This window comes from Heteronotia binoei, chromosome 19 (assembly GCF_032191835.1).
Source record: "Heteronotia binoei isolate CCM8104 ecotype False Entrance Well chromosome 19, APGP_CSIRO_Hbin_v1, whole genome shotgun sequence".
Lineage (NCBI taxonomy): Eukaryota > Metazoa > Chordata > Lepidosauria > Squamata > Gekkonidae > Heteronotia > Heteronotia binoei.
This window is the reverse complement of record NC_083241.1, coordinates 5,079,124-5,100,254: the sequence shown is the minus strand read 5'-3', so window position 1 is coordinate 5,100,254 and position 21,131 is coordinate 5,079,124. Positions and strand designations below refer to the sequence as shown.

Here is a 21,131-nt window from a genome sequence, read left to right as displayed (position 1 = left end):
ATCTGGGAGAAGCGGGTTTGATTCCCCACTCCTCCACTTGCAGCTGCTGGAATGGCCTTGGGTCAGCCAGAGCTCTCTTATCTGGGAGAACCGGATTTGATTCCCCACTCCTCCACTTGCAGCTGCTGGAATGGCCTTGGGTCAGCCAGAGCTCTCTTATCTGGGAGAACCGGGTTGGATTCCCCACTCCTTCACTTGCAGCTGCTGGAATGGTCTTGGGACAGCCAGAGCTCTCTTATCTGGGAGAACCGGATTTGATTCCCCACTCCTCCACTTGCAGCTGCTGGAATGGCCTTGGGTCAGCCCGAGCTCTCTTATCTGGGAGAACCGGGTTGGATTCCCCACTCCTCCACTTGCAGCTGCTGGAATGGCCTTGGGTCAGCCCGAGCTCTCTTATCTGGGAGAACCGGGTTGGATTCCCCACTCCTCCACTTGCAGCTGCTTGAATGGCCTTGGGTCAGCCAGAGCTCTCTTATCTGGGAGAACTGGGTTTGATTCCCCACTCCTCCACTTGCAGCTGCTGGAATGGCCTTGGGTCAGCCATAGCTCTCTTATCTGGGAGAACCGGGTTTGATTCCCCACTCCTCCACTTGCAGCTGCTGGAATGGCCTTGGGTCAGCCCGAGCTCTCTTATCTGGGAGAACCGGGTTGGATTCCCCACTCCTCCACTTGCAGCTGCTGGAATGGCCTTGGGTCAGCCAGAGCTCTCTTATCTGGGAGAACCGGGTTGGATTCCCCACTCCTCCACCTGCAGCTGCTGGAATGGCCTTGAGTCAGCCAGAGCTCTCTTATCTGGAAGAACCGGGTTTGATTCCCCACTCCTCCACTTGCACCTGCTGGAATGGCCTTGGGTCAGCCATAGCTCTCTCATCTGGGAGAACCGGGTTTGATTCCCCACTCCTCCACTTGCAGCTGCTGGAATGGCCTTGGGTCAGCCAGAGCTCTCTTATCTGGGAGAACCGGGTTTGATTCCCCACTCCTCCACTTGCAGCTGCTGGAATGGCCTTGGGTCAGCCAGAGCTCTCTTATCTGGGAGAACCGGGTTGGATTCCCCACTCCTCCACTTGCAGCTGCTGGAATGGCCTTGGGTCAGCCAGAGCTCTCTTATCTGGGAGAACCGGGTTTGATTCTCCCCTCCTCCACTTGCAGCTGCTGAAATGGCCTTGGGTCACCCAGAGCTCTCTTATCTGGGAGAACCGGGTTGGATTCCCCACTCCTCCACCTGCAGCTGCTGGAATGGCCTTGAGTCAGCCAGAGCTCTCTTATCTGGGAGAACCGGGTTTGATTCCCCACTCCTCCACTTGCAGCTGCTGGAATGGCCTTGGGTCACCCAGAGCTCTCTTATCTGGGAGAACCGGGTTGGATTCCCCACTCCTCCACCTGCAGCTGCTGGAATGGCCTTGAGTCAGCCAGAGCTCTCTTATCTGGGAGAACCGGGTTTGATTCTCCCCTCCTCCACTTGCAGCTGCTGGAATGGCCTTGGGTCACCCAGAGCTCTCTTATCTGGGAGAACCGGGTTGGATTCCCCACTCCTCCACCTGCAGCTGCTGGAATGGCCTTGAGTCAGCCAGAGCTCTCTTATCTGGGAGAACCGGGTTTGATTCCCCACTCCTCCACTTGCAGCTGCTGGAATGGCCTTGGGTCAGCCAGAGCTCTCTCATCTGGGAGAACCGGGTTTGATTCCCCACTCCTCCACTTGCAGCTGCTGGAATGGCCTTGGGTCAGCCATAGCTCTCTTATCTGGGAGAACCGGGTTTGATTCCCCACTCCTCCACTTGCAGCTGCTGGAATGGCCTTGGGTTAGCCATAGCTCTGGCAGAAGTCATCCTTGAAAGGGCAGCTGCTGTGAGAGCCCCCTCAGCCCCACCCACCTCACAGGGTGTCTGCTGTGGGTGGGGGGAGGTATAGGAGATTGTAAGCTGCTCTGAGTCTCTGATTCAGAGAGAAGGGCGGGGTATAAATCTGCAGTCTTCTGCTAATGCTGCTGCTGCTGAACAGAGCTTCTACCAGTTGGCGTAGTATTTAAGTGTGCAGACTCTTATCTGGGAGAACCGGATTTGATTCCCCACTCCTCCACTTGCAGCTGCTGGAATGGCCTTGGGTTAGCCATGGCTCTCACAGGAGTTGTCCTTGAAAGGGCAGCTGCTGTAAGAGTTCTCTCAGCCCCACCCACCTCACAGTGTCAAGCATGCGATTTTCAAAAGAACGAGTCAAGTGGATACAAAACTACGTTTATTGCTAAATCGAGGTGCTCTCTTGGTTCAGGATCTTGAGAGTGATACCCAAAATACATTGATACACTTCTTTTAAGACAAACTTCAAAGGATTACCACGGGAGGGGTAAGACATGCCAGCTAGCGCAAAAACTATCATAAATGTCTACATTCCCACTACGTTATCAGTATCTCGTCCTTGCTTTCCCAGATGGCTTACACTCCCATGTAGGAATGTATGGGAAGGTGTTACTTCTTCTCTTCTCACTACTAGTTTCGTTTCTCACTACTCTACCATCCCAAGCAATAAAGCAAGAGGGGGGAAGGGAAAGAACAACAGAACCAAGCCACACTGACTCTCCATGCTGTTTCACAGACCAGTTTCAAAGAGAGCCATAAAACCATAGATCACCATTGAGTTTTACCATGCTTGACACACAGGGTGTCTGTTGTTGGGGGGAGGAAGGTAAAGGAGATAGTGACTGCTCTGGGACTCTGAGATTCAGAGTATAGAGCAGGATATAAATCCAGTATCTTCTTCTCCCTCCGTGCCAAGGGCCAATATTGCCTCCTTTTTAAGAAGTATTTTTGTGTATGTGCGTGCTTGCATACTAGGAAGTTATGGTGACCTCTGTCGACTGACCCCTACAGGGGGCTTGGGGGATATTCACGGAGATGCCGGGGAGTGAACCTGGGACCTTCTGCTTACCAAGCAGATGCTCTACCACTGAGCCACCGTCCCTCCTCCCGTTGGGCAAACCACCCCACCGTTTGGCTAGGAAACATTTGCAAAGCGTCCCACTCCCTTCCCTGGAAATACCTGCGGAATCTAAAAGGGTGGCCCAGAACTCCTTGGCCCGATGGGCAGGGTCGTCTTCCGGACCGGTGAGCTTGTACAGGGACACCTGGTGGGGGTGCTTCTGGTTGCTGAACTTGCAGACGACCATATCACAGCTCTGGGAAGAGAAGCGGAAACACAGGCTGCTTTAGAAACAGGGGCACACCTCTGGTGGCAAGGCGCCTGCCACACTGATGGACCTCCTGATGGCACCTGGGTTTTTTGGCCACTGTGTGACACAGAGTGAGAGCACCAGTTTGGTGTAGTGGTTAACTGTATGGACTCTTATCTGGGAGTTTGATTCCCCACTGCTCCACATGCACCTGCTGGAATGGCCTTGGGTCAGCCAGAGCTCTCTTATCTGGGAGAACCGGGTTTGATTCCCTACTGCTCCACATGCACCTGCTGGAATGGCCTTGGGTCAGCCAGAGTTCTCTTCTCTGGAAGAATCGGGTTTGATTCCCCACTCCTCCACTTGCAGCTGCTGGGATGGCCTTGGGTCAGCCAGAGCTCTCTTATCTGGGAGAAGCGGGTTTGATTCCCCACTCCTCCACTTGCAGCTGCTGGAATGGCCTTGGGTCAGCCAGAGCTCTCTTATCTGGGAGAACCGGGTTTGATTCCCCACTCCTCCACTTGCAGCTGCTGGAATGGCCTTGGGTCAGCCAGAGCTCTCTTATCTGGGAGAACCGGGTTTGATTCCCCACTCCTCCACTTGCAGCTGCTGGAATGGCCTTGGGTCAGCCAGAGCTCTCTTATCTGGGAGAACCGGGTTTGATTCCCCACTGCTCCATTTGCAGATGCTGGGATGGCCTTGGGTCAGCCAGAGCTCTCTTATCTGGGAGAACCGGGTTTGATTCCCCACTCCCCCACTGGCACCTGCTGGAATGGCCTTGGGTCAGCCAGAGCTCTCTTATCTGGGAGAACCGGGTTTGATTCCCCACTCCTCCACTTGCAGCTGCTGGGATGGCCTTGGGTCAGCCAGAGCTCTCTTATCTGGGAGAACCGGGTTTGATTCCCCACTCCTCCACATGCACCTGCTGGATTGGTCTTGGGTCAGCCAGAGCTCTCCTAGGAGTTGTCCTTGAAAGGGCAGCTTCTCTGAGAGCTCTCTCAGCCCCACCCACCTCACAGGGCGTCTGTTGTGGGGGAAAGAGATAAAGGAGATTGTAAGCTGCTCTCAAACTCTGATTCAGAGAGAAGGGTAGGGTATAAATTTGCGGACTACTTCTTCTTCTGGAAAGGTCATTGGCTTGATGAACATGGTTTCTCTTATGTTAACAGTAATCACTCTGGAACGCCCCCCAAAGAGATTCGTCCTTCCTGTCTTCTGCCAGCGGGTGAAAACTTTTTGTTTCGTTTGGTGTTCCCTCAAGGATCTCTCCTTCCTGACCAATGTTAACAACTGGAGTTTTGTTTGTTTCTGTACATATTTTCATAAAGGAGAAGGGTTTGAGAAGGTTTTTTTTTTTATCCCTAATGGGCCCTTACAGAAAGCAAAACTAAGGTGGGTGGGTCTTTCCTTCCTTCCCCAGGGGACCAGGAAGGGAAGGAGCCTCAGCCAATTGAAGGAAGAGAGGCTTGGCTCAGTAGCTCTGCTGTGCGATTGAGAGAGCCTGGCAAAGCAAGTTCTGCCTCCCCTCCGCCTTCCTCCCCAAGAGATGAGCCTCAGCCAATGGTGAAAATAGAGATTTTGCTCTGTAGCTCTTGTGCGATTGAGCAAGCCTTGCAAAGCAAGCTGTGATGCAGAAGAAAGCAAGAGAGAGGGAGAAGGAAGCAGATGACAGCCAGTTGCTTGGGGGCCTGATTTGGCCCATGGGCTGCATTTTTGACACCTCTGGCTTACATCATTCTCCTCCCCTCCATTTTATCTTCACAACAACAACCCTGAGAGGTAGGCCAGGCTGAGAGTGTGTGACTGGCCCAAGGTCACCCAGTGAGCTTCCATGGCTGAGGGGGGGATTCGAATCTGGGTCTCCCAGATCCTAGTCTGCACTGGCTCTCATATGGAGTAGGCCTGAGACAGTCTCTCTTTCTCTGGAGAGATTTGGCTCTGAAAGGAAAGGGCGGAGGAAGGGAGGGCAGTACCTGGCTGACGCAGCATGAGTGTGAGAAGCCCCGATCCGTCAGCCGCTTCACCTCTCCGGGGTGCTCGTAGCTAACGACATACAGGTGGTGTTCCAAGGGAGAGTCCTTCGTACCTTCAAAATATACCATTTTTTTAGCTTCATCCACCCGGATCTGATAAGAAACACACACACACACACAAAATAAGTGACCTGCGTCGGCACCGCTGGGGGCTCCCGGACCAGCCTGAATTCTCAGCGAATTCGCCTGAGAAGAAAGTCAAGGTCAGAACTCGAGGGGATCAATTCGGCCAGTCTGTTCTCCAGCCTGACGTTGATCGACCCTTTACCTGCGACACCAGTCTACAATTAGCCTCCTGCTTCGTTAGCATACTGACTACCGCCACTTTCTGCCACTCTGTGAGGGACCCCTCCTGTGGCACCCGGTGCTGAGGAGAAAGACGGCCAACAGCTAGCCCAGAGGCCATTTTTCTGCTTCTCTTTCCCACTACTCTTTAAAACCAGTTACGTGCCCACTACTGTCCAATCCCATTAAGTCTGCAAAACACCCTGCATTCCCTTTACCATTTGGGGATTTCTCCACCGTGTCCAGAATCATCTTTTCTCTCCCACCTTCCTTCTTGGAGAAACTTTTAAGTCCCACTTCTTCAACTGGGGGGTGACACGACAGAGGTGTAAAGATTATGCATGGGATAGAGAAGGTAGAGAAAGAAGTACTTCCCCCCCCCCCCTTTTTCACAATATGAGAACTTGTGGACATTCAATGAAATTGCTGAGCAGTCGGCTTAGAACTGCTAAAAGGGAGCCCTTCTTCACCCAAAGGGAGATTAACATGTGGAATTCACTGCCACAGGAGGTGGTGGCGGCTACAAGCATAGCCAGCTTCAAGAGGGGATTGGATAAACATCTGGAACAGAGCTCCATCAGTGGCTATTAGCCACAGTGAATTGTTGGAACTCTCTGTCTGGGGCAAGTGATGCTCTGTATTCTTGGTGTTTGGGGGGGGGGGGCACAGTGGGAGGGCTTCTAGTGTCCTGGCCCCACTGGTGGACCTCCTGATGGCGCCTGAGGTTTTTTTGGCCGCTGCATGACACAGTGTTGGACTGGATGGGCCACTGGCCTGATCCAACATGGCTTCTCTTATGTCTGGGGCAAGTGATGTTCTGTATTCTTGGTGCTTGGGAGGGGCAACAGTGGGAGGGCTTCTACTGTCCTGGCCCCACTGATGGACCTCCCGATAGCACCTGGGTTTTTTGGCCACTGTGTGACACAGAGCGTTGGACTGGATGCGCCATTGGCTTCTCTTATGTTCTTATGTGTTGCTACTGGACAGTTAAGCTTCATGAAGAGTTCTTTCGAGCTGAAAAACTGGGCCAGGAACTAAGGACACAAGGAAAGGCACTCTTGACAGCCCCATTCATCTGAGAAGTTCATCTGATAGGTACAGAAGAGAGGGCCTTTTCAGTAGCATCCCCACAACTATGAAATAACCTCCCCAGGGAAATGTGCTTGGCCCATTCACTGCCACTATTAGCCACAGTGAATTGTTGGAACTCTCTGTCTGGGGCAAGTGATGCTCTGTATTCTTGGTGTTTGGGGGGGGGGGCACAGTGGGAAGGGGCTTCTAGTGTCCTGGCCCCACTGGTGGACCTCCTGATGGCGCCTGAGGTTTTTTTGGCCACTGTGTGACACAGAGTGTTGGACTGGAGGGGCCCTTGGCCTGATCCAACATGGCTTCTCTTATGTTCTTCTGTGACACAGAGTGTTGGACTGGATGGGCCCTTGGCCTGATCCAACATGGCTTCTCTTATGTTCTTATGTGACACAGAGTGTTGGACTGGATGGGCCACTGGCCTGATCAAACATGGCTTCTCTTATGTTCTTCTGTGACACAGAGTGTTGGACTGGATGGGCCACTGGCCTGATCCAACATGGCTTCTCTTATGTTCTTCTGTGACACAGAGTGTTGGACTAGATGGGTCACTGGCCTGATCCAACATGGCTTCTTTTATGTTCTTATGTGACACAGAGTGTTGGACTGGATGGGCCCTTGGCCTGATCCAACATGGCTTCTCTTATGTTCTTCTGTGACACAGAGTGTTGGACTGGAGGGGCCACTGGCCTGATCCAACATGGCTTCTCTTATGTTCTTCTGTGACACAGAGTGTTGGACTGGAGGGGCCACTGGCCTGATCCAACATGGCTTCTCTTATGTTCTTATGTGACACAGAGTGTTGGACTGGAGGGGCCACTGGCCTGATCCAACATGGCTTCTCTTATGTTCTTATGTGACACAGAGTGTTGGACTGGAGGGGCCACTGGCCTGATCCAACATGGCTTCTCTTATGTTCTTCTGTGACACAGAGTGTTGGACTGGAGGGGCCACTGGCCTGATCCAACATGGCTTCTCTTATGTTCTTATGTGACACAGAGTGTTGGACTGGAGGGGCCACTGGCCTGATCCAACATGGCTTCTCTTATGTTGTTATGTGACACAGAGTGTTGGACTGGAGGGGCCACTGGCCTGATCCAACATGGCTTCTCTTATGTTCTTCTGTGACACAGAGTGTTGGACTGGAGGGGCACTGGCCTGATCCAACATGGCTTCTCTTATGTTCTTATGTGACACAGAGTGTTGGACTGGAGGGGCCACTGGCCTGATCCAACATGGCTTCTCTTATGTTCTTATGTGACACAGAGTGTTGGACTGGATGGGCCCTTGGCCTGATCCAACATGGCTTCTCTTATGTTCTTCTGTGACACAGAGTGTTGGACTGGAGGGGCCCTTGGCCTGATCCAACATGGCTTCTCTTATGTTCTTCTGTGACACAGAGTGTTGGACTGGAGGGGCCACTGGCCTGATCCAACATGGCTTCTCTTATGTTCTTATGTGACACAGAGTGTTGGACTGGAGGGGCCACCTGGCCTGATCCAACATGGCTTCTCTTATGTTCTTATGTGACACAGAGTGTTGGACTGGAGGGGCCACTGGCCTGATCCAACATGGCTTCTCTTATGTTCTTCTGTGACACAGAGTGTTGGACTGGAGGGGCCACTGGCCTGATCCAACATGGCTTCTCTTATGTTCTTATGTGACACAGAGTGTTGGACTGGATGGGCCCTTGGCCTGATCCAACATGGCTTCTCTTATGTTCTTCTGTGACACAGAGTGTTGGACTGGAGGGGGCCACTGGCCTGATCCAACAGGGCTTCTCTTATGTTCTTATGTGACACAGAGTGTTGGACTGGAGGGGCCATTGGCCTGATCCAACAGGGCTTCTCTTATGTTCTTATGTGACACAGAGTGTTGGACTGGAGGGGCCATTGGCCTGATCCAACATGGCTTCTCTTATGTTCTTATGTGACACAGAGTGTTGGACTGGAGGGGCCACTGGCCTGATCCAACAGGGCTTCTCTTATGTTCTTATGTGACACAGAGTGTTGGACTGGAGGGGCCATTGGCCTGATCCAACAGGGCTTCTCTTATGTTCTTATGTGACACAGAGTGTTGGACTGGAGGGGCCATTGGCCTGATCCAACATGGCTTCTCTTATGTTCTTATGTGACACAGAGTGTTGGACTGGAGGGGCCACTGGCCTGATCCAACATGGCTTCTCTTATGTTCTTCTGTGACACAGAGTGTTGGACTGGAGGGGCCACTGGCCTGATCCAACAGGGCTTCTCTTATGTTCTTATGTGACACAGAGTGTTGGACTGGAGGGGCCATTGGCCTGATCCAACAGGGCTTCTCTTATGTTCTTATGTGACACAGAGTGTTGGACTGGAGGGGCCATTGGCCTGATCCAACATGGCTTCTCTTATGTTCTTATGTGACACAGAGTGTTGGACTGGAGGGGCCACTGGCCTGATCCAACAGGGCTTCTCTTATGTTCTTATGTGACACAGAGTGTTGGACTGGAGGGGCCATTGGCCTGATCCAACAGGGCTTCTCTTATGTTCTTATGTGACACAGAGTGTTGGACTGGATGGGCCACTGGCCTGATCAAACATGGCTTCTCTTATGTTCTTATGTGACACAGAGTGTTGAACTGGAGGGGCCATTGGCCTGATCCAACAGGGCTTCTCTTATGTTCTTATGTGACACAGAGTGTTGGACTGGAGGGGCCACTGACCTGATCCAACATGGCTTCTCTTATGTTCTCTGGATCTTTAGAAGGCAAATGGAGGCAGTTTTATTCATGATGGCATTGGATCAGTTTTTCTGCCTACCTGCAATTTTAAGTTATTGACTTTAAGTAGCATTTTTAATGTATTTTATTACTATTTGGATTGTAAGTCACATTGAGATTTGGGGGGCATTTCCGTTGGCTAGCTGGACTACAACCTCCTGAAATTAAGATGGCGGACGACAGGGCAGCAGGTGGTTTTTATGGCCACAGAGACCATTTCAGCCTGTTCTGCTCTTTGGTGGATCCTGTGGATCTACTCCTGTCAGGGAAATTTGCAAATTTTAGCTGGGTTCAAAGAAGGGGTCCAAAGCTTTACTAACAACTGGAGTAGAAACTCTCTCTTTATTGGCTGGCCGTGACCAACGAAAGCGTTAACTCCTAAGAAAGTTCAAAATGCTGACACTGTTATGCTGTTCATCTCTGCAAGTTTTATGTCACAAGAAGGCAGTAAAATCTGGCCTTGGGAGCCACATGTAGCTCTTTCACTCAAAGTGCGTGGCTCTCAAAGCCCTCACGAACCCATCAGACAGCTTGGAGAAGGTACCGTATTTTTCGCACCATAAGACACACTCCCCCCCCAAAAAAAGCGGGGGGGGGAAGTGTGTGCGTCTTATGGAGCGAAGGTACCGGTACCTACCTTCCTGGGGGGGGGGGGGCGATCCGCTGCCTCCGATCCCGGCGCTTCCCCCGCGCCTGCCTGCCTGGCTCCAGCTATGACGCTTTCAGCAAGCGCCAGGATCGCTCCCTCTCTCTGCCCTCCGATCCTGGCGCTTGCTGTAAGCGTCAGAGCTGAAGCCAGGCAGAAAGGCACGGAGGAAGCACGCTGCCCCCTCCACAGCCGGCGCTCGCAAAGCACTGGGTTTGCGGAGGGGGGCGGGTGCTTCCTCCGTGCCTGCCTGCCTGGCTTCAGCTCTGATGCTTACAGCAAGCGCCGGGATCGGAGGGCAGAGGGAGCGATCCTGGTGCTTGCTGTAAGCGTCAGAGCTGGAGCCAGGCAGGCAGGCATGGAGGAAGCGCCGGGATCGGAGGCAGCGGATCACCCCCCCAGGAGGAAGGTGCGTCCTATCGTCCGGAGCACCTCGTGGTGCGAAAAATACGGTATTTCCCTCTCTATATTGCTTTACCAAGCCAAGACAGCTGGCAGCTTGAAGAATGCATTTAAAGTTGCTTTATTTCCACCTCTCCTCCCTACTCCTATATTTTCCTTCCTTCCTTCCTTCCTTCCTTCCTTCCTTCCTTCCTTCCTCTTCCTTCCTTCCTTCCTTCCTTCCTTCCTTCCTTCCTTCCCTCTCTTCCTTCCTTCCTTTCCTCCCTCCTTGTCTTGTGGCTCTCAAACATCAGACGTTTATCCTATGTGGCTCTTACATTAAGCAAGTTTGGCCACTCCAATATAGCCAATCAATGCCTGCCTACTCAACACTGTACTGACTCTAAACTAACAGAACGGCAATCTATACTTTCTTCTTAACGTACTTTTAAGAATACCGCTACCTTATCTACGTTACGCTACAAGAGCAACACGAGCCGCTGACTGCAACAGTTTAAGAAAGCAGGATCTGTGTAAAAGGTCATTTCAGGTTCGTTCGCCCTGTGAGGCAAGGAATGCAAACTTTTGGAGACTTCGGCTGAAACAACAGATAATAATGCTGGATCATCGCTGCGTCAAACGTTCCCCTCAGCTCTCAAATTTGCCTTCCCTGACGTGGCTTCATTGTGCCTCATTCACGTGTCACCTTTCCCCCCAGTGCCGGATTAAACCCTAGGCAGTCAAAATCTCAGGGGCCCCTCACAAATTATCAGTCGGAGCACCTGCCCTGCTGCCCACGACCCCTGCTGCAGCCACCTTCTCAAAAGCCGCTTTTACTAAGCTGTGGGGGAGAGGCGGAGAGAGGCAAACTTGGCGATGACGCCAGCAGCAGCCGCACCAGGCAAGTCGGGCAAAGAGCAGCTCAGTTGCTGGCTGCGTGTGCAGGCTGGGAGGGCTGCAAGCAAGGGGAAAACCAGGGCAGAAAGCCGGCCTGGGGCCCCTAAAGGCGTGGGGGCCCATAGGCCAGTGTCTACTTGGCCTAATTTTTAATCCAGCCCTGTTCCCACCCCCCCCACCCCGCCCTTTCACCTGCCTGGTGCTTAGGGCACACTCTCTTCCCACTACCGATAAATCCGTAAAGGAGTTAAACCTCAGCTTTACTTCTCCCACAACCAACGTGCTGAAAAGAGACTTACGTTGGAGCCGTGTCGGCCGAGAACTTCCCACTCCCCGCTGGTGATGGCCAGTTCCTCTTGGATGGGGCACAGGAAATCATCTACCAAGACTCCAGTGTGAGAAGTCTCGCAGGTTAAGCAGGCACTCAAGCGCAAATAACCCAGATCTTTCAGGAAGCTCTTTTGCAGGGAATATGTATGCACCGGGCTCAGTTTTGCAACAGACACCCTGCAGAAGAACATAAGAGAAGCCCTCGGGACAGAGGTTCTCCACCCCTGCCTTAAACAAAGGTCAGCCAATTATTAATTGCTTCTCTCATCTTACGGGTGTCTTTTGCTCTTAGGATTTCACCAAGCATTTCCTAAAACATAGGAAGCATATTTTCCAGATTCCTAGCAGTTTACTCATTAAAAAGTAAAATGTTAAGTGCACAGTCAGCTGTGTGTGGATATGCAGAAAAAACACTGTCCTCCTCAGACTCTATGGGATCACTGTGGCAATGGAAAAAGCAAAGATCCATGAGAGCCAATTTACCACAAGGAATAGATGAAACACTCGGTCTGGGGCAGTGATGCTCCGTATTCTTAGTGCTGGAGGGGGGCAAAGTGGGAGGGCTTCTAGAGTTCTGGCTCCGTTGGTGGACCTTCTGATGTCGCTTATATGTAAAAAGCCTTGACAGTTTTCTAGCACATGCTGGGAAAGTGAAACTGATCTGCCAGGTAGATCATCTAGCATTCCCAGTGTCTAAGAAAAGTGACGAGTGTCAGTAAGACCGCTCCAATTAGTCCACGCAGATGTTGTGGGGCCGTATGCACCCAGTGTTTCAAAAAATAGATTTGGCTTGATTATAGTAGATGACTACAGCAGGCTTGCGTGGGTGTATGCGATCAAACATAAAAGTGATGTTTTCCCTACTTTCAAGTACTGGGCAAAGAGAGTGCAAAAACAATTAAACAGTAAGATAGCCGCACTCCAGACCGATATGGGAGGTGAATTTATGGGCCAAAACTTTGCCAGCTATCTAAAACAAGAAGGCATTAATCACAGGGTTGCCAACGTATCCTCTCCGGCGGAAAACGGGGTGGTGGAACGCAGAGCAGGTCTTCTCCAGGGCACGTGCCATGCTTTACTAGCAGACAGTGCATTGAAGCTGGCACATTGGGGAGAAGCATTTAAAAACGTCTTGTTTTATATCTAATAGATTATGGACTGAAGCTCTGCAAGATATATCCTATAGAGTGCTGTATGGCAAAAAGCCAAACCTGGACTACCTTAGGATCTTTGGGTCTAAGGCGTGGGTCAATATTCCTCTGGACAAAAGGAGGAAGGGTGGTGCCAGAGCCAGGAAACTGTTGTTTGTGGGCTATCAAAATGGACGGAAATCCTACAGGTTTGTGGATCCCAATGATGCAATAAAGCTAAGTCGTTCAGCTTCGTTTTGTGAGGATGAAAATTGTAAATGAGATGCCTAACTGAGCTGAACTGCAGCTATCTCTAGGGAGTGAGGAGGGGCAGGAAACAGATGTAAGCAGAGAAGCTCCCTCACTGAAACAGGAAGAAGAAGGTGCTAGCAGTTCAGACAGTGTGAAGCAGGAGAGCTCTGAGGCTGTGAAATGTAAAACGCCGGTCAGGGTGTCTGCTAGAGAGAATAAGCGAGTGCCGCCGAAGCGGTACGGCTATGACAGTGAGATACATTATCTGGGCAATGGAGGTTATCTGCCTAACGGAGAGCCCAGGTGTTACCAGAATGTACTGGACCTAAACTTTGGTACCTCTTCCACGGAGGAGGAAGGAGGTTATCTGGTTGACGAGGAGCCTAAAAACTACCCAAGTGTAATGGAATTGCTTTATGGGACTTCTTCCAAAGAGAAGGAGCTGACAGCCTGAAAAATGAGGTTTTAATAAAGTAACTAAATAAAAGGGCTCTATGTTAAATAAACAGAGAATGTTAAAAGAAAGAATGTAACTCCAACAATGCTAGCTGCTAAAAATGTGTTAAGCTATAACTATAAACTGTGACTGTTAAACTGAAATGTAAAAAACTCAAAGCTGTAAAATGTATTGAAAAACAGTGTGCCTCCGTACTAGAGATGGTACGGTAAAATGTTCTGGCAGAATAGGCCAGAGGAGATAAGGAGGAATGAGCCTGGAGGAGGCTATCTAACAGATAAGAATGTGCTTGCAAGTGGAATTAACGAGCAAGGCTAAATGTGTGTGTGCCAACACAGAGTTTCAGAGGCTGAATAATGAATTGTAACAATGTAAATATAAAAAAGCAAATGTAACCAATGTATCAATGTTACTATGGAGACAATATGAAATGTAATATTGAAATGTATTGCAGTATGAGCTTAAAACTGAGGAGGGGTGTCGCTTATTTGTAAAAAGCCTTGACAGTTTTCTAGCACATGCTGGGAAAGTGAAACTGATCTGCCAGGTAGATCATCTAAATGACAGGAGGTGGCTGGTTGCCAGAGGTTGCATCAGCCCAGAGCACAGTCAGCATGACTCAGCAGGAAGCTGATTGGTTACCTGATGTATAAATGTACAAAGACACTTTACTACGTGTGGGTTATGGAAGTTGGAGAGCAGCGGAGCATTCTGTCGGATTGGAGAGTGAGAGGTGTAAATAAATTGTATATAGTGGTTTTAACACTACTGTGTGCAACCTTCATTCTTTGCATCACTAAAGACCACCCTCTTAAGCTCGGGCGCATCAACACCTGATGGCACCTGGGGGTTTTGGCCACTGCATGACACAGAGTGTTGGATTGGACAGGTCATTTACCTGATCCAGAAGAGCTTCTCTTATGTTCATGTCTGGGACAGTGACGCTCTGTATTCTTGGTGTTTGGGGAGCAATAGTGGGGGGACTTCTGGCCCCATTGGTGGACCTCGGCACCTAGGTTTTGCCCACTGTGTGACACAGAGTGTTGGAATGGACAGGCCACTAGTCTGATCCAACAGGGCTTCTCTTATGTTCTTATGTCTGGGGCAAGTGATGCTCTGTATTCTTGGTGCTTTGGTGGGGGGCACAGTGGGAGGGCTTCCATTGTCCTGGGTTTTTTGGCCACTGTGTGACACAGAGTGTTGGACTGGATGGGCCACTGGCCTGATCCAACATGGCTTCTGTTCTTAAATAGGATATCCACTTGACTTGAAGAAAAAACCACATTACAGTTGCATTAAATATTTGAAAAGAAAGCAGCAGGAGCCAGTTACTTGGTGCAGGGAATCCTCCACAAGACCGCTTGTATCTGCTGTTCTTCAGCAGAGCTGCAATTTTGTACAGGTGCCGGAAGCCTGTTTTGCACTCCGAGGCAAAGATGAACTCAATCACATCCTCTCGGGTTTGGGGGAAAATGTGGAAGATGTCATGGATCTGCAGAAACAAAAAAGGGGTGACTAGACTAGAGACTAGGGGTGCATATTCAGATATACCCCGAGTTGAGAATATACCCTACCCAGCAGGGTGGTTGTGAGGATAAAATTATTATTACTCTTATTATTATTGACAAAACATTTACATGTCATCTATCCTCACAGTTCAAGGCATGGTACAACTTCTGGGGAAGGAATAACCATGTATGCTACACTGGACTCCTTGGAGAAAGAGTGGATTAAAAATATCAGCATTTTCCAGGTATATTTCAGAATCTCAAAAGTATCTGGGATTTTTCAGAACCTCCCCCCCTCCCCCCTACCCAAAGATATTTGGAGTACATCTAAAAAACACCAGAGAGTCAGGAACATATTGCTCCTACCTCTCTGCTGTTTGTCAGGCTTCAACTGCAGTCCCTTTAAAGTTTAAAGCTGCCAACTTACATTTGCTGCAAAAGTAATTGTTGCTGCCCTCAGGTAAAAATACAAACATCCCACAGACTTTACATGTGCTGCCTCAGCTCCCTCACCAGCCATGCTACTGCAATCCAATTCAAAATTAGTTCTCTTTATCTCAACTTCCCTGTAAATCCCACTGCCGAACTGCCTCTTGAGACTACTTGTGAGAAACTGCATGACACAGAGTGTTGGATTGGACAGGTCATTTACCTGATCCAGAAGAGCTTCTCTTATGTTCATGTCTGGGACAGTGACGCTCTGTGAGAAACTACTCACCCTCCTACAGAACCCACAGGCTAAGAGCCACAGGCCAAGAGCCCTTTGGCTCGAGCCAAAAGCTTGCACTTCTGGCGAGGAGGAACCTTGCAATTTAAAGGCTCAAGCCTCCATCTTTGACTTAACAGCCAGGGCTGGTCCTACTTCCTCATCAGCTTCATTGGATGCCCTCGAGTTCTAATATTTTGGGAGAGAGAGAAAAAAATTGTTCTTTGTCGACTCTCTCCACCCCGTGCATAATTTTATAAACCTCTATCACGATTTTGCTTTCGTTGTCTCTTTTCTAAACCGAAAAGTCCCAGACTGTTCGGCCTTTCCTCACAGGAAAGGTACTCCAACCCCCTAATCATCTTGGTTGCCCCCCCTCTGTACTTTTGCTAGCTCTGCAATGTCCTTTTTTAGAGATATGGTGACTAGAGCCAAACCAAATGAGGCCGCACCACCTGAGCCGGGGCCTGCTACCGAGCAAAAGCTAGCCCGAGACAACGCATCCGTACATTGATCCAGACGTCTGTCGTTTCTTCATAAATGACCAGGGGGGTAACGGAATCCGGCACGGCGTCGATCAGCTGCTGCCTCTCCATGGCGTCGTCTTCCACAGGTATAAATAAAGCAGGGGGGAGTAATGCGATCTGAAGCCTGGATTGGGCGCGATCGAGGAAGATGGCCCACACGCTAGTCAGAGGGGAGAGACGAGGGGAGTGCAGTTACGTCGACGGAGCACGACTTGACACCATAGCCGGGGGGAAAGTAGAATGAGGCCTAGTCTAGCAGCTCAGTGGAATTGTAATAATTCTTGTGTGGCTGTGGATGCCAGGAGATCCAAAGATTGTCTGGAAGCCTGAAACTTTAGATCGGGGGTGGCCAAACTTGCTTAACACAAGAGCCAAATAGAATAAACATCAGAGCAGCAAGGGAAGGAAGGAAGGAAGGAAGGAAGGAAGGAAGGAAGGAAGGAAGGAAGGAAGGAAGGAAGGAAGGAAGGAAGGAAGGAAGGAAGGAAGGAAGGAAGGAAGGAAGGAAGGAAGGAAGGAAGGAAGGAAGGAAGGAAGGAAGGAAGGAAGGAAGGAAGGAAGGGAGGGAGGGAGGGAGGGAGGGAGGGATGGGGGAGGGATGGGGGAGGAAGGGAGGAAGGAAGGAAGGGAGGGAGGGGGGAAGGAAGGAAGGAAGGAAGGAAGGAAGGAAGGGAGGAAGGAAGGGAGGGAGGGAGGGATGGGGGAGGGATGGGGGAGGGATGGGGGAGGGAGGGAGGGAGGGAGGAAGGGAGGGAGGGAGGGAGGGAGGGAGGGAGGGAGGAAGGAAGGAAGGAAGGAAGGAAGGAAGGAAGGAAGGAAGGAAGGAAGGAAGGAAGGAAGGAAGGAAGGAAGGAAGGAAGGAAGGAAGGAAGGAAGGAAGGAAGGAAGGAAGGAAGGAAGGAAGGAAGGAAAGCAGGCTTTCACATCAGGGCACCTCCTGGATTTGTGTTACTGAAAAAAAGGGGGGGCAAACAGTGTCTAAGCTGTGGAGTCTTGTCAGCAAAAATTCTATTTCATGAGCTACTGGCATGAGAGTTGTGAGCAACGTTCCCTCCAAGCTGCAGAGTCTTGTGAGCAAAAATTGTACTTTGTGAGCTGCTGGCATTCAAGTTGTGAGCCTCTGCATAAATTATTATGCTCTGGGGCCATCCTTCCTGAGCTAAGACAAAAATGCGTGAGCTGGGGGCTAAAAATCTGTGAGCTAGCTCACGCTAACTCAGCTTAGAGGGAACACTGGGGCAAACTGTCCAGTCAAAAATGGTTCAGTCCCCGAGGTGCTGGGGAAACAGAGGCAGAGTAACATACGCACTATTTGCCCTCCACGGTCCATCCCGCTCTGGCGATATACTCCACGCCTTCAAAGAGGATCTCAAAGGGCTGCACAAGCTCTTTATCCACGACGTCTGAAATCTGTCAGAGGAGAGATCCGTGTTAGTCTGTCTGCAGCCAGAGAAAAGAGCAAAAGTCTAGCAGCACCTGAAAGATTAACACAGTTTGTGACAGGGGAGGAGATTTCGGGAGTCACTGCTCACTGCCTCAGATACATGAAGAAGTGAGCAGTGACCAGGAGTCGTTTCGTAGAAAAATAAGTGGTGGCGCTCATCAGCATAACTCATTAGCATATGCTGCTGCCCCCAGCGCAAAGCAACCCGATGCAAGAAAGGAGCTCCCCAGGTGAGCGAGGCCTGCTTGGGCTGGCTAGAGATTCAGCCAGCCCAAGCAGGCTTCACTCGCCTGCGGCTCTCCTAGGCCATCCCTCTCATCAAAAGGCCAGCAAGCTACCCGTCACCCAAAATCACATAAGAAGTGGAGAAAGAGTGCAGATTTATACCCCGCCCTTCTCTCTGAATCAGAGACTCAGGCGTGGGCTTCTCCAGAGGTTAACAAGGGCTGCAAAGCCCTTGGTGGCTGACCGCCCGCCCGGTCTCCTGATCCAGGGATTGTTATGCAGCTGCACCTCCTATTCAATGGACCAGGTAAGGTAGGTGGGGAGGAGGAGGGGGAACCCTCAGAAAGGTTCAGGAGCTGTGCTCCTGTGAGCTCCTGCTGAATCTGAGGCCTGGCAGTGACTCATAAGATCCTACCCTACCACATATTTTGTTAGTCTTTAAGGTGCCACTGGGACTTTTGTTCTTTTCTACTATCAGAGGACAAAGACACCAGCATTCCAAAAAGAAGATGATGCTATTGGATTTATACTCCGCCCTCCAATATGAATCTCAGAGCAGCTCACAATCTCCTTTACCGTCTTCCCCCACAAGACACCCTGTGAGGTGGGTGGGGCTGAGAAAGCTCTCCCAGAAGCTGCCCTTTCAAGAACAACCTCTGCCAGAGCTATGGCTGACGCAAGTCCGTTCCAGCAGGTGCAAGTGGAGGAGTGGGGAATCAAACCCGGTTCTCCCAGATAAGAGTCTGCACACTTAGAGCTCTGGCTGACCCAAGGCCATTCCAGCAGCTGCAAGTGGAGGAGTGGGGAATCAAACCTGGTTCTCCCAGAAAAGAGAGCTCTGGCTGACCCAAGGCCATTCCAGCAGCTGCAAGTGGAGGAGTGGGGAATCAAACCCGGTTCTCCCAGATAAGAGAGCTCTGGCTGACCCAAGGCCATTCCAGCAGCTGCAAGTGGAGGAGTGGGGAATCAAACCCGGTTCTCCCAGATAAGAGAGCTATGGCTGACCCAAGGCCATTCCAGCAGCTGCAAGTGAAGGAGTGGGAAATCAAACCCGGTTCTCCCAGATAAGAGTCTGCACACTTAGAGCTCTGGCTGACCCAAGCCATTCCAGCAGCTGCAAGTGGAGGAGTGGGGAATCAAACCCGGTTCTCCCAGATAAGAGAGCTCTGGCTGATCCAAGGCCATTCCAGCAGCTGCAAGTGGAGGAGGGGGGAGTCAAACCCGGTTCTCCCAGATAAGACAGCTCTGGCTGACCCAAGGCCATTCCAGCAGCTGCAAGTGGAGGAGTGGGGAATCAAACCCGGTTAAGAACATAAGAGAAGCCATGTTGGATCAGGCCAACGGCCCATCCAGTCCAACACTCTGTTTCACACAGTGGCAAAAAAATTTATATACACACACACACACTGTGGCTAATAGCCACTGATGGACCTGTGTTCCATATTTTTATCTAAACCCCTCTTGAAGGTGGCTATACTTGTGGCTGCCACCACCTCCTGTGGCAGTAAATTCCACATGTTAATCACCCGATAGATGTTGTTTACCTTGACTTCTCCCAGATAAGAGAGCTCTGGCTGACCCAAGGCCATTCCAGCAGCTGTAAATGGAGGAGTGGGGAATCAAGCCCGGTTCTCCCAGATAAGAGAGCCCTGGCTGACCCAAGGCCATTCCAGCAGCTGCAAGTGGAGGAGTGGGGAATCAAACCCGGTTCTCCCAGATTAGAGAGCTCTGGCTGACCCAAGGCCATTCCAGCAGCTGCAAGTGGAGGAGTGGGGAATCAAACCCGGTTCTCCCAGATAAGAGAGCTCTGGCTGACCCAAGGCCATTCCAGCAGCTGCAAGTGGAGGAGTGGGGAATCAAACCCGGTTCTCCCAGATAAGAGAGCTCTGGCTGACCCAAGGCCATTCCAGCAGCTGCAAGTGGAGGAGTGGGGAATCAAACCCGGTTCTCCCAGATTAGAGAGCTCTGGCTGACCCAAGGCCATTCCAGCAGCTGCAAGTGGAGGAGGGGGGAATCAAGCCCGGTTCTCTCAGATAAGAGTCCGCACACTTAACCACTGCAGCAATTGGCTCTGCGAAGCTATCCAAGTTTTCCAAATGCAAGCCAATGGCTATTAGTTGATTGAACCCCCCTAAATGAGGGCAGGGTGAGGGGGGCAAAGGCTAGAATCCCATGTCAAGGGGGAGGCGGGAAATAATGCCTTCAATCCCAAATCTCAGTACAAAACCCTCCTTCCCCTACTGAATTTCAAGTCCTCCTCTTTGGGGGTCCGACAGGAGCCACTGACTCCACACCAATGTAAAACAAACAAACAAAATGTCAGACTTACGCTTCCATCAGCCGCGAATACTATTTCAGATAATTTGAAAGTGACTTTGGGGTTAGCGGTACCTGTAAGGGAAGACAGCAGAGGAATTATGCCAAAGCAAATGTTTATTTTGCTGACCAAAGCCGGATAACCTTGACTCTCCAAAGTTTATTCACACGGAAATGGAAGAGCACTCCCCTGCCTCATCTGTTAATAAGCATTAGAGAAATTATGTTGAACGAAAAGTGGCAGTCCGGTGGATTTCTTTCATTGTTGGTGGACCTGCACTAAAATGCAAGGGGATTTTTTTTGGCATAACGTCCTTCAACAAATTAACCACAGAACAGGATCCTCTATAGCTTTTCATTTGTCTGAGAATCTACTTTGAATAAAGGAATTGATCCTAAATTAAATAGACAATAAGCTGAATTGATATCAATTTTGTTATCCACTTCCAGATTAACTTTAGCAGCCATACCTACCATCATTCCATAGATCATTCCATACCTACCATCAAGCTGTGCCATGAGAAAATTTGGGAAATTTGAGAAAATTTGAGAAAATATATATACATACGATGCTGCCTTCTACTGAATCAAAGTCCATCAAAGTCCATATTGTCTACTCAGACTGGCAGCAGCTCTCCAGGGTCTCCAGCTGATGTTTTTCATGCCTATTTGCCTGGACCCTTTTTAGTTGGAGATGCCAGGGATTGAACCTGGGACCTTCTGCTTACCAAGCAGATGCTCTACCACTGAGCCACCCTCCCTCCCCTGTTCTCCAGGGTCTCAAGCGGAGGTTTTTCATGCCTATTTGCCTGGACCCTTTTTAGTTGGAGATGCCAGGGATTGAACCTGGGACCTTCTGCTTACCACGCAGATGCTCTACCACTTAGCCACAGCCCCACTCATGGCTCTCCAGCTGAGGTTTTTCACGCCTACTAGTCTGGACCCTTTCTAGTTGGAGATGCTGGGGATTGAACCTGGGACCTTCTG

The 21,131-nt window shown here is 50.5% G+C and overlaps 1 protein-coding gene across 1 annotated transcript in view; it reads right to left on the bottom strand.

Moving 5' to 3' along the window:
* DPP8 (dipeptidyl peptidase 8) overlaps window positions 1–21,131 on the bottom strand; it is a 67,915-nt gene that overhangs the window by 23,788 nt on the left and 22,996 nt on the right. Inside the window, exons 8-14 of the mRNA XM_060259962.1 lie at window positions 20,158–20,219; window positions 17,469–17,569; window positions 16,142–16,319; window positions 14,751–14,910; window positions 11,549–11,628; window positions 5,137–5,289; window positions 3,034–3,169 (exon numbers count right to left, since the gene is read on the bottom strand). Of these exons, the coding sequence (XP_060115945.1) occupies window positions 3,034–3,169; window positions 5,137–5,289; window positions 11,549–11,628; window positions 14,751–14,910; window positions 16,142–16,319; window positions 17,469–17,569; window positions 20,158–20,219 (870 nt within the window). The remainder of the gene's footprint in view (window positions 1–3,033; window positions 3,170–5,136; window positions 5,290–11,548; window positions 11,629–14,750; window positions 14,911–16,141; window positions 16,320–17,468; window positions 17,570–20,157; window positions 20,220–21,131) is intronic.